General features: G+C 40.8%; 1 protein-coding gene across 1 annotated transcript in view; it reads left to right on the top strand.

Annotated features, from left to right (window-relative positions):
• Window positions 1–14,154, top strand: part of B4GALNT4 (beta-1,4-N-acetyl-galactosaminyltransferase 4) — a 1,859,522-nt gene that overhangs the window by 283,732 nt on the left and 1,561,636 nt on the right. Inside the window, exon 2 of the mRNA XM_044082670.1 lies at window positions 12,905–13,018. Coding sequence (XP_043938605.1) covers window positions 12,905–13,018 — 114 coding nt within the window. The remainder of the gene's footprint in view (window positions 1–12,904; window positions 13,019–14,154) is intronic.

Genomic DNA, 14,154 nt, shown 5'->3' with positions numbered 1-14,154 from the left:
ACCAAGTAAATCTAAAAGTATTATTGCTCAGTTGCACCATCAGTGCAAGGTTATAATGCCTGACACACATTTAGAGAAGCTACTACACAGACAGGGACTAAAGCAGGAGATGTCTCGATTTACATCAAAAATAAAAGAAAAATATATCTCAAAGCTGGTCAAACAGGACACTGCACTTGAGCTTCTCCATGTTCAAATTACTATAGGCAAAATCCCATACCACTTCCTTGCAAGCTATAGGTCCCCCCTGTATGAACCAGGAAACTCACATCATGTATTTAAACTTATTGGAAACACCATACAACCCAATACCATATTTATGGTTGTCTTTAATTACCCCACTATTAACTGGGAATCATATATGACACTAAATGTACAGGCACAGAGATTCCTGGATTTTGTAAACACAATCTCCCTGGACAAGATTGTCAGGACACAGAACAGCTGTGCAAGCAGTAAAGTCAGACCACAACATGGTTTCCTTTGAAGTAAAAATAAAACCTGGAGCCCCAACTAACCCTGGAATATTCAGAAACCACTCTACAGCAAACCTCCTACTATTAAGTTACAACCTGGCAAAATATCAAATCCCCCTAAACCCTGAGAATACTGCTGTCAAAATGGAACTGTCCACCGAAACCCTATATAATCATGTTAATAGTTGCATAAAGGCAGCTTCACCCACAAGGAAGAAGTACAGAACCAACTCAAAAAACAAGCCACCCTGGTGGAATCACAACTTCAATAGGCTGTATAACACTAGGAAGAAAATCCTGGCAAAACTTAGAAGGTGTATCATCCAGCAGGATAAAAGCACTCTAAAAGTAAGCAAACAACTCAGAGGAAAAATAAAGTCTACCAAAGACAAATCTGAGGTACGTTTGCCCTTCTAGGCCAAGGACAACCACAAGGCATTCTTTAGCTATTTCCACAACCTCAAAAGCAATACACAATGCTGTGCAGAGCTCATTGTTAATGGAGCCACCTATGCTGAGCCAGAAGATATAGTAAACCTACTGCCAACAAAATCATCTTCAACTTTTCCCCTCAACGTTCCCTCAGTAAATACCATCAAATATAACTCTCCCTACTATCACTAGGGAACAGGTCCTTAGTGTTCTCTCTAAGGCCAAGAATACTGCATCAGTGGAGCAAGACACTATCCCAGGATGCCTTCTAAATAGCAAAAAACATGACGTATCAGGCTGTCTGGAATTGCTGTATAAATGTAGCCTACAAACAGGATCTGTGCCTCACAAATAAAGAACAGCAACAGTCATTCCTCTGTACATAGTCATGACATCCCTCTGTACATAGGAAACCTCCAGACGCTGGACTTAACCAATTTGTTTTTTTTCAAGGGCAGATCGTACCTACTGAACCTTGTGGGCTTCTTTGACAATGTCCCTGAAGCAATGGATGAGGACAAAACTGTTCACACTGCCTACCTTGACCTGGCCAAGGCATTTTGCACAATACTCCAGTGGGGTATCGTTGACCAACTCAAGAGGTTAGCTATAAACCCTTATTTCACCAAGTGGTTAGCCAGCTGGCTCACAGACAGGACCCAGGAAGTTAAAATTGGGGATTCTACCTCTACAAACAGCCTGTCACAAGTGGAGTCCCTCAGCGATCCATCCTGGGAACACTCCTTTTTGGCATTTACTTCTCTGTAGTCAAGGCCAATGTCAGTGGCCTCTGGCTGACTAAATTTGCAGATGACTGCAAATTAGGAGCAGTCACAGAATCCCCCACTGAGACAGATTTTCTCTGGGAAGGGCTGACACAGACAAATTACTGGTGTCAGAGCCGTAGACTAAAACTAAATGCTAAGAAATGCATAATAGTATGCTTTGAGAAGTCATCCATCCCTGGTAACTATCATATTGACAACAGGGTCTATATTACATAAACGAAAATCCAAAAATGCGAACGACCTAAAGGTCGAAAATGCAGGACCTCGAAAAATGCTATTATGGGGGACTGTACCCCCCACTCCCCCCTCAAAATGTATACCAACTCCAAGATCGCACTACAGTGAGGAAAGGGCAAATATTCCAATCCTCACTGTAGCATGATCTCACAAAAAGCAGATCGAGATCTGGCATTTCTGACCTTTAGGTCATTCGCTATTTTAAGCTTTCAGCATTCTAATAGTAACCCTTGACAACACACCCCTATGAGCTGACCCAGTTGTCAGGGAGCTGGGCACACACAGACAGTAATCTAGCCTTTGACCATCATGTGTCTACAGTGGTGAGGGAATCATTCTATATTGCACAACTTATAAACAAAGGTTTGGGATCTAGGTCTAAGGAAGTCATTGTTCCTCTGTATTTGGCATTCATCAGACCTATCATTGAAGACAATGTCCCTTTAGTATATACCTAACCAGACATATCCGACAATTGGAATGTCCACAAAGGTTTCTCACTAAAAGAATACAGGGTGTAAGTATGTCCTATGCAGACAGCCTCAAGGCCTTATCCCTGTATTCTGTCTCCTACAGGCTGTTGAGGTGAGACATATGCCTGGCATACAAGGCATTGTCAGACCCTATGTACCCTGATGGACCTCCTGTATATCTGCAAAATAAACAGCACCAGAATTACCCATTCTAAAGACATAAACCTTGTCTGGGATATAAATAGGATCTGGTGGAGAGACAGGTATGTATCCCAGAGACTACCCCTTCTCTGGAACAGGGTCTCCATCCATGTGAAGCACAGTTCCTCTCTAACTCAATGTAAGTGTAACTTGAACAATTGGATGGGGAACAGGAAATCCATCCCTAGTTTGGCACCTAGATATTTAATGGACACTTGCAGCCTGTAAATGGTCATTTCCCAGGCCCCTGCTCGTAACTGTTTCATTTCCCAAGCCCTTCCTTGCACTTATCAAGGGTACCAGAACTTGTCAGAGATTTGGGATGCATGGCAAGGCTTAAAACAGCCCTTGTGGTCATTAGCCTAGTAAACACCTGTGATAGTTTGCTGAGGTGTATGCAGTGCTGTAATCAAACCTCTCACCGCAAGAAATCTGGAAAAATCCAGAAATAATGGGGGGGGGGGAGACAAAGGCCCAAAAATAGGGGAAGATTTTAAATATTGCTCTTGTAAACTTAGAAAGTTGTTAGAATAACAGGTCTTGCATTATTGTGTATTTTCTGAAAGATATGAAGTCTGAAACTCAAATGTCTGTCATTTTAGTTAGTGCCCTCAATCTTCAGTGATTTGCCAGAAAACCACAAATTTTATGATGAACAGACCAAAAATGTAAGGCAAAAATCTGGACATTCTGCAAAAATCTGGATGTTGAGAGGTGTGGCTGTAAGATAATATTCTACTCTGAACACTTGTATGTCCATAGGTTATTACCAGGCATTTGACCAGGTAGCTCATTTGTAGCCGAGCCACAGCTATATGCTGCCCCTTTCCACAATGGACCATTTACGGCTATCACCTCAATTACCCATGTTCCACTTGAATTGAGTGAGGGGGGCTATTTTGTTTAGTTTGAAATACATCTTCGCCTTGTGTTGTAAATCTGTTAATTGGAAACAGTTACAAACTCTGCAAATGAGTGAAGCTATTTCCCTATTCAACTTTTTTACACACAGTAAACAAACAAGCCCCAATTAGAACCAAAGGAGTTAAATTCAACTGAGCACCATGCCTAACTAGTCAAACTAAACACCTCATGAAGCTGAGGGATAAAGCATAGGATCTCTGAAAATGTAACAAATCTGTACCCAACCTACAATAATGGCCTTATCTAAAATACTAGAGAAATGTATACATTCTCGGTTAACACAGTTTCTAAACTCACACCATCTCCTCTTCCCCCACACAGCATGGCTTCTGACAATACCATAGCACAGCCACTGCTCTGCTATCTTTCACTAATCTGATCAATCAACATAGAAATAATAACTTTGTATCTGCAATATTTCTAGACCTCTCCAAAACATTTTACATGGTTTCACATTCCTTACTACTAGACACCCTGACATCCCTATCCTTTGCCCCTTCCACTGTAACCTGGTTTAAAAGCTATCTGTCAAATAGGCAACAATCTGTCCAATGGCAAAGTGTACTATCCCCCTTACTCCCAGCTACCATAGGTATAGCACAAGGCTCCATTTTAGGCTCACTTCTTTTCTCCATATTTACCAATAATCTCCATGCTACCACACAGCATGCTTCACTTATACAATATGCTGATGATTCAACTCTTATCTGTTTAGCTCCATCACTTTCCACCCTATAACAACTCACCCAAGAATCCTTTAGCTCTGTGGAAAGTTGGATCACTCAGATCCAATTTATCCTAAACCTAATAAAACCAAATTACTACTTTTCACCCCCCAACAAAACCATTTCCACCCCTCTATCCTTCACTATTTCCTCCAAAAATGGCACTGTTATCTCTCCTGACCATACCAAACTCCTAGGCATTGAAATTGATAAAAATCTACACTTCGAAATCCACATTTCACAAACTATCAAAAAAGCCCATAAAAATGGGAACACTATATAGGCACAGGAAATCCCTCTCAAAACAAGCACGGATTACTCTAGCCCAAACTCACTTCTTGTCTACCCTAATGTATGCTGCTCCAGTTCTTACCCAGCTTAGAAAAGCTGACCTTGCCAGACTCAAATCATGTTATAATAAAATCTCCAAGTTTGCAAACAACTCCACATTTAGACCCCACCATTGCCAAGGCTCTAAGGGAACTGCAATGGCTGGAACTTCCCCAGCTACTAACCTATCATCAATTAGTCATTGCCTACAATGTGGTAACACATCCAGAAAAAAACCCTGCACTAAGCCAACTTCTCACCCACTATAATACAAATCATCCTCTCCAATCTTCTGACAAACCTCACCTCTGTATCTCTAGGGCTAACAATATTGAAGGAAAAGCACTGTTCTCCTACTCCATAGCTAGAACCTGGAATAATCTCCCACCTGCTCTGATTTCTGCCCCGACCTCTTCTGACTTTAAAAACTCACTTAGAACACACTTAAAGAATAAGTGGCTATGCCCATGTATTACATATTCCACTTATATACCTCACTTTCTAATATACCTACTGTGATATATATTACAGTCTAGGTCTTCTCCTAATGCTGATTGAATTTGTATACTTATTCTGTTATTAACCATTTGTAACTATTTTTTCCTGTAAATATATATATATACATATATATATATATATATATATATATATATATATGTATAGGTCTTTTGTCTTCTGCTGTATACTGTATTTTAACATATTGTTTGAAAATTCTCTGTATACTGTATTTTAACATATTGTGTAAAATTTTACTTACTGTGGTGCTTTTCTCCCCAGGCCACTGCTGAAAATGGGCCTGTGTCCAGTTGGACCATCCTGGTTAACAAATGCAAAATAAGTAATAAATAAAATGAAAATAAATAAATAATCAGCTTAGGAATATAGCAACAAATAAAATGAAGTCTGACAAGCAAACCTTAAATACTAATATCCAAAATAATAATAAGCAAATCCTCCAACCTTTTTTGACCTCAGTAAAACAACACCTCCAACCAAGCAACACTTCTTATCCCTCTCCTTCTGTGTGGTATCATTACAGATGCCCTGTTTTCTGAAGGTTACTATCCAGCAATTTTTGCATTTAATGTAAGGCACTGATCTTGGCCCCATGTATTTTAGTGTGTTAGTCTGACTTGTAGAACCTTGGAGCTATCCTGGGAGTTTGGCAGTAAGTTTGTAATCATCACAAACTTGGTCAGATGGAGGCCATTGGTCTCAGCTTTGCTGCCAAAGCAGTATATATTGCATGTCAAGCAAATGTAACCACAGAACTGAGCACTGTGTAACACTACTGGCGACAGTCCTTTTAGTGGAAAATGTGCAACCTATCTTACCTTGCTGGGTTCTGTTCTGAGTCAGTTTGCTATCCAGCAGCTCCAGTAGGGGCTGTATTAAATACAAGTAATTTCCGTATGTTGTCTGAGTTTGGAATACTGACAGAGGCCTTAGCAAGGTCAAGGTACAGTGTGTGTAGTAATTCACCTTTGCCCAAGTCCCCAGTGTCCTGCTAAAAGAAGTTAACCAGGTTTAGGAAACAAGACCTACCCTTCAAAAATCAAAACTGTTTTAGGTCAAGGGATTGCACGTTCACAATGTCTGAGTTTATAAGGACAGTACTTATGCCTTCCATTGTTTTGCAAGTATGCATTTTGAGATTTATGGGTCTGTAGTTGTTTGAATCAGTGGTGGGACATCCATTGTGAGAAAGATGACAGCAGCTGTTTTCAGCATAATTTCTGAGGTTGCTAGCATAGATGAAGAAGGACATGTAGTTCTTTCTGACAAACATGTCACATTTCTATTCATACTTACCCCTGCAAAATGTGATTTTGTTCCTAAGCTCTTTGTTTTACTTTCTGAACTTAATCGTGAAGTGTGGTATTTTCAGTTTTTTTAAGGGAGAATAATGTTACTTTCCTTTTGTTGTACAGTTTATTAATGCTGTGGTTCCAGCAAAGAGTTTTATTTCTAAACTCGGTTCTTTATTTGTTCTGCATCGGGAGTTAGGTCTCCAACAAGATGTTACATTGAGAATAAAAGCTCCCACTAAATGCTGTAGTATTTTCTATTCAGTCCTTAAGGGCAGGGGTTTTCAGTCATGCCCCTGAGGTCATCATCCAGTTGAGGTAAATTGACCTGGAAGAAATCTCTGATGATAGTATAGGTTCATAGGTAAGTACTAGGCTATCTGCACATGGGCATTTATAAGCCTAGCCTCAGAGTGATGGCTTTCGCCTCCCAATTAGATTAGTAACCTGGGCCTCTGTCAACAGGGCTACTGAAGTGATCCCAGGGTAGAACTTATGATTACCCATCCACTCATCAAGATTTCTCTTGAAGAGGGTCAGAGAGGAGCTCTGTTGAATATGGATTGGGATTCTATTCCAGAGTGAGGGGAGTTGCTGGGACAAGAATCTATCCCTCCAGCATGTCCTCTTTATTGTTGTACATAGGTTCAAGTTCCTGGAATGAGTGGTTCTGAGGGATCTCGTTTTTTTGAGGTGAAGCATGTCCATTAGTTCAGGGTTTGACATGGCCCTATAGGTCAGGCATAGGTCACCTCTGAGCAGACGATAAGCGACTGAGAAGAGCTGGAGCTTTTTTAGTCGTGCTTCATAGGGTAATTGTTAAAGGCCCTTAATCCTCATAGTGAGGTACTTTTGTGGTCTTTCTAGTTGTTGCAGGTGTCTAGTGAAATACATCCCAAATGGGGCATTGTACTCTATTATGGGCTTAATGAGTGAGGAGTAAAGGGGCACAATCACCTCCTTGGATCTGGATGAGAAACCCTTTGTGATCAGGTGTGCCACATAGAAGGATTTCCTGACCGTTTTGGCTATGTGGTTATCAAAGGAGAGCATGCTATCTACTTGGGTACCCAGGTCCCTAATTACTTCTTCTGTACTTAGTGGATTCTCATCTATGCAGTAGTTTGTAGGTACTTTGTTTTTCCCAAATGGGATTACTATGCATTTTTTTGGCATTTAGCTTGAGGCCGTGACTTTGACACCAGGTGTTTGTCTCTGTGAGACCCTTTTGCAGGATGTCTGTTTCAGCTGGAGAGTCAATTATTGCACCCAATTTACAGTCATCTGTGAACTTGGTTAGCCACAGTCCCTCTGCCTTTGCCTGTACTTTGGAGAAATATATACCGAACAGGAGGGGTCCCAGGACTGAGCCCTTTGGGACTCCGCTTGTGACTGGTTTAGAGTCAGACATGGCGTCTGCCACTCTTACCATGTGGGCTCTGTCTGAGAGCCAATTGGCAACCCATCTCGTGACATTGGGGTTGATATTTAAGCTGGTGAGTTTGTCTATGATTCCTGAGTGTGCGATGGTGTTGAACACCTTAGCGAGGTCCAGATATGCTGTGTGGACCACCTTCCCTTCATCTATGGCCTTGGTGACTGTTTCGAAGAAGTCAACCAAGTTCAGGAGGCAAGATCTGCCTTTAACAAAGCCGAACTGGGTGGAGTCCAGTGTCTGGAGGTTCCCAATGTCCCTGTTAATGAGCTCCATGATAATGCGTTCCATGGCTTTGCAGACCAAGCTAGTCAAGCTTATATGGCGATAGTTCCCAGGGTCAGTTGTGGCACCACCTTTGTGGAGTGGTACGACTGTTGCTGTACATCATTCTTTGGGTATATAGCCTGTACAGAGGCTGAGTTTGAATAGTGATTTGAGATGTGGGGTTAGTTCATTTTGAAGCTCGTGTAAGACACAACCTGGGATAGCATCTGGTCCCATTGATGCTGTGTTTCTTGGCCTTTGCAAGGGCTGCCTTTACTTGTGTGTCTGAGATATCTGGAGTGCCACATTCTTCTGAGATGGGTGCTAGCCCCTTTTGTGGAGGGGGGGGTGAAGTTTGCACTGAACTCGTCAGCCAGGCTGTTGGCAATGTCAGTTGGTTCAGTGTATTTATGACCATTATGCTCTAGCTCAGAGCATATCTGAGAGTTTGCCCCTAGACTCTTGACATAGTTAAAGAACGTCTTGTGGTTATCCTTAGAGTCACTGGCTATTTTTCTTACGAAGTTGGTCTTGGATGATTTAATGAGGGAGCACAGTTTTTTACTGATGTTATTCAGAGATGCCTTCTTATTTTGGGATTTTGTTCTATCTTGCAGGAGTTTCCTCCTTCTGTTGTAAAGTTTATTTATGGCCGGGGTCCACGAGACTGGCTTCCTCTTTTTTGAGGAGTTGGTCTTGGTTTTACTTGGGATGGCTCGGTCCATGCATTCCTGAAGGTGTTCATAGAATGCACTTGTAAAGGATTCTACCAATGGGTCATCATTTTCCATTTGATTGGGTGCTTTGAAACTTCCCACCTCAGTCTTGAGGAGTGTGAAGTTGGCTTTAGAGAAGTTTTTTACCTTGATTTCCTTGACTGGGGGGTTTGGGATGAGGATGTGCAGTGGGATTAGTTTGTGATCTGATCTTACCAATGCCGAGTTTACCTCAGGTGTGGAACATAGATTCCCCATGTTGGTGATGACCAGGTCCAGTATGTTGTCACCTCTTGTGGGAGTGGTGACCAGCTGTTCAAGGGTGTTTGAGTTTATAAACTCAAGGAAGCATTGGGCTAGAGCGTTTGAGCTTGAGTAGTTTTCCCAGTCAATGTTTGGATAGTTGAAGTCACCCAGTAGCATGGTGTTGGGTAGAATCTTCATACTTTCTAATGTTCTCAGGAATGCTGCGTGAGGGTCCTGAGACAAGGTGGGAGATCTGTAGCAAGCTATAAATTGAACAGTCAATTTACCCGCTGTCAATCGCACTTTGATGGTCTCAGATTCTGTGTGCTGTGCTACTAACCTGGAGGTGTGGGTGTTCTTGATGAATATGGACACCCCCCCCCTCCTTTTGTGTTCCGGTCCTGGTTTTGGGACCTAAAGGTATGGTAAGAGTTATAGCCTGGTAGTGCTGGGGTGCTCTCTGGAGCCGTGAACCAGGTTTCTGTCACTGCACATACGTCGATTTCTTTCATACTAAGGAGAGCCTTGAGTGCGTGCATTTTGAGGTTTAGATTTCTGGCATTGAGCAACATTACCCTCAGTTTTTGTTTATTATCGTTGTTTATGGAGGTGGGTTTGTCCTTTGAGCCTTGCCTAAAAAAGGCAGTATTGGGGCAGCAAGAGTCTTGGCCAGTATTTGAAAGCTCAGGGGCGACAGGTACAAGCCGTCTCTGGCAAAGCAACGTGGCTTGTCAAGCATGTCGGCCCAGGCTGACAAGTACTGGATCCCCTTTGAATGACACCAGTAGTTTAACCAATTGTTGAAATTGATAATTTTTTCTTCATATGCTGGCATCATTTTGGGTGAGGGCAGGATGCTACTCAGAGTCAGAGTCGTACCAGCCTGGGCTACATGGTCAGAGAGCTCCTCCATGTCTCTTTTCATGTAGTTCAGGGAGGTACGTCGCAGGTCATTTATGCCAACATGTACAATGACAGAGTCATATTTGTACTTGTTGTGGAGTGACCTGAGTGCATGTGTTATGTGGCGGATTCTGGCACCCGACAGGCAGCTTACGGTAACCTTCTCCTTGTTCAGTCTAGTGAGTGGGACGTCTGTGTGCCTGATGATAGAATCACTGATTACTAGTGTGCTAGGTGTGTTATTTAGCCTTAGGGGCTGTTTTTGCTTGGCACACTGACGTTGTGACGTATGGGTTACCTGGTTTCAGTTGTGGGGTGGGGGTTGCTTGGGTGTATGCTTAGGAGGTCTCTGTTGTTTAGGCAGGTTCTTATTTAGAGCCTCCGAGTATCTTTTTGCGTGTTTCTGAGAGTTGTTTTCTGGTGCAGCTATGGCTGATCTATGTGAGTCTGGTAATGTGGTGCTAGTGTTGCCCTTCTCCTTGTGACTGGTTGATCCAGTCATGGGTTGAGAGAGCTTAGCCTCCAGTTTGGCTGTGTAGCTGCATCTCTCACATATGTTTGTGTTGGTTGGGAGGAGGAGAGGGTTGTCTGTGTACATGAGGCAATTGTAACATTGCCTCAGGATGCCCAAATTCACCAGCTGGACCGGAGAGCACACCTGAAGTTATCCCTTGAACATGGCTGAATAGATGGTTGGGACTGTATTGCTGATTGGATGAGTAAAGAGCCTTATACTTCCTGAGTATAGGGCTGAAGTGCAAGCTGTAAGCTAGTGCTAGTTTTAGTGAGTTTTAGTAAGTGCCGGTCTTAAATTGCCTTATTTCTAGTGCTGGGTTGAAGTGTTTCAAGTCTCAAGGGAAAAACTGAAGTGCAGACTTCGTGTAGCCTGGAATAGTTTAACCGCAGCTAAACAGCTATAATTTGAGGGGGTTGGGCTGAGTTCTAATGTTGAAAATTACTGCATTATATTTGATGCAGGGCACTTGTAACCATAACCCTTGGTATCAGGAAGGCCCTACTATTTTGAAAGTTTTAGCAGGATAACAAAACTGTGTTCAGTAGCCACTGCTCTTTATAATTATCTGCCAGAGTCATTAGAAGACAAAGTAAAGGGATAGGGGCTTTTAGACTATTTACATAGTTCATGTTATTTACAGCCAGTATTTTCTTTGTGAGGAACCTCTGAAGTAGCCCCATCTGCTGTAAGTGCCTGGTCAAGTATATGCCAAATGGTGCATTGTACTTGATTATTGGTCTAATGAGGGCTGATTAGAGTGGGACTATAATTTGCTTGGATTGGGATGCCATACCTTTACATATAAGTTGTGCCACATAAAAGGACTTCCTGAATACTGTGGTCACATGGTGGCCAAAGTTCAGGCTACTATATATCTTTGTTCCTAGATCTGTCACCTTTGAGGCTACTCTTAGGGATCTGCTATTGATGTTGTAATTTGCAGGGATATTTTACTTCCTAAAGGGTATGATAATGCATATTTCTGCATTTAGATTTAGGCCATGGTTCTGGCACCAATCATTTGTCTGATATAAACCCTCCTGAACGATATCTACATTGTTGGGGGCTTAAGTGAGTTCCCCCAGCTTGCGGTCATCGACAAACTTTGTCATCCAGGGGCCTTCCACATTAGCTTTGACTTCAGAGAAGTATATTCCAAACAGGAGTGGTCCCATCACTGAGCCCTGTGGCACACCAGTAATAACTGGCCTCTTGATGGATCTAGATTCACCCATTTTAACCACATGTGCCCTGTCTATGAGCTAATTGGCTATCCATTTGGTGATGTAGGGATTTAGGCCCAGTTAATACCTGAGTGGGGAATTGTGTCTAATTCCTTGGCCAGGTTGAGGTGGGTGGTATGTACTGTTTTACCATCTTTCATGGCTTTAGTGACTTTCTCAAAGAAATCTACCAGGGCATATCCTGCCCTTGACAAATCCAAATTGGGTCAGGTCCAGTGTTTAGACGTTTCCTATGTCATTATTTATCAGGCCCATGATTATTCTTTCCATGGCCTTTACATATAAGACTAGTCAAATGTATGGATTTGTAATTTCATGAGTCAGTAGATGGTCCCCCTCTACGCAGAAGGATGATTGTTGTTGTCTTCCAGTCTATCGAAGTATCTTTTTTTAACCAATGAGAAAAAATGTGCTTTATATACCCATTTCTACACACAAGTGAAAATTAAAGCACTGTATTTAGCACCAGCAAATTACTCCAATTGAAAAACTCCTGCTGGTCTGAAAGCTTGAATAATTGTGAAACCTGCAGTGGTCCGATAAAAGGCATTTCCTCACTTCTGTGTTCCATTGTTATCTGTGGCATGCAGTAATCATTTGTAACCAGGAATATAACCATTTGATTTAGGCTGTAGTTTAGTGCTACAATGTTACCAAATGTGCATACCTAGTAAAGACAGAGTATTTGATACACACAAACCTTGCAGAAGTAGAAAATATAAATCTTACCATGCAATCTGGTATGTACTAGTAATGCCTTTCACATTCTGTTGCATGTACGTATTAATGTAGTCGAAGTCCTTATCATTTTTATTGCTACAGTAAAACTGAAATGCAGCTCTGCAGAATATAACAATTTCCAGGGTTTACCTCTTCTTTTTTTTCTTTCTTCCTTTGTATTCTAACTTGATTTTTTGTGTCTCTAATATATGATAGTTAGCACTTGCTTGTTTGCCTTGTATTGTACTGTATTGCATGACATCTATATGATTAGTAAACTGTGGAGCTTTTCTCCTCAGGCATCTACTGAAAAGAGACCTGTCATGGCCAAGTTGGACTTTCCTGATAAACAATTGCTTAATACATAAATAAATACATATAGAAGACATTTTTGTCACAAGTTACAAAATATATGGCTGTATATCTAAAATAGTTCTTTTGGTGTTTTTTTTTTTTTTATAGATGGAACTTTTTGAAAAGCATGGGAGATTTTTGGATGATGAATCTGACTGGTATATGAAAGAAGCTAGTAAGAGCTGGAACCTGACCCAAAACAGTCTACCATGGAGACCTGAGGTAAGTTTAAAGTATGTACTTTTTATGCATTTTCCATTTCTTTTACAGTTCATTAATAAGGTATGCATTTGTAAACTTGACTGTAATACCTCCATAAGTTGTTATATAACAGTGGTTTCAATTTCTTACTCAACTTTCTGTAGGCTTATGAACAATCTTTAGAAATAATTCTTTTTACATTATTCTGAAAAAATGTTCTCTTCCCTGCATTCTGACAACCAGTAAGCCATGTGAATTCTGATGAACTTTAGTGTATGCTCTGCTGATTTCTTCTTTCGTCTTGTATAATCTATCAACCTCCATAGAGGTCAGCAATAACTTTAGAATAACAAACTTAGCAGGAATGAATATAACAAATTATATTATTTGTATTTTTAATAATGGGACTTAATTTATTCCTTGTAAGTATCCCTTTTGGCATAAAACTTAGATGAACTTTTAAAGATTGTATGTAAATGACATAGTTTCTAATACATAAATACAATGTTTCTTCTCCATACCAAAAAACAAAGAAACCACCAAGGATGCAATAATCTTGCATTCTGGTAGTGTTTTAAATAACGTCACTTTGCTTTTATTTTCCTTTACCAATACGTGAATAACTTGCCATCATAAGGAAACAACTGTTTTTTTCATCAGTTGAGTGGTTTATAATGACAGTCAAATAATGTGATGGTGATGATGAGATTAATTTATGCATAAGTATCCCACATAAAAAAGGTTTATAAGAAGTTATATTTTTCTTGAAAATAGTTCCATGATGCATTATAGTTGAGATATGTCTGTGTTGCTAACAGTTAGGTTTTTTTTTTGTCTGATAGCTTGCATGCATCAGCTTTCCACTGCAATGCACTCTAGTTGAAGTTTCCTTTGACCCAAGATATGCAAGTTATATATGGCCAAGTTTGAGTTTTTATACACGTGTACTCATTTTTTAATTCTGTTGTTACATATTATACATGGCAGGCTTGTTGGTAGTGTAAAAGAGGGATTTACATCTTTTTCAAGGATATTTTTCAGGTATTGTGAACAATGAATAGAATTTTAGTGTATGTCTTAAAAACGTCTGTTTTCAAATGTAAAATTATTTGTAGAAAATTATGTCATATATCCAACTGTTTAGGGAAAAAACGGCG

This window comes from Protopterus annectens, chromosome 9.part0 (genome assembly GCF_019279795.1).
Source record: "Protopterus annectens isolate FY-2018-M chromosome 9.part0, PAN1.0, whole genome shotgun sequence".
NCBI classification, from domain to species: domain Eukaryota; kingdom Metazoa; phylum Chordata; order Ceratodontiformes; family Protopteridae; genus Protopterus; species Protopterus annectens.
Note: the sequence above shows the minus strand (reverse complement) of the source record. Positions and strands in the feature narration are given on the sequence as shown.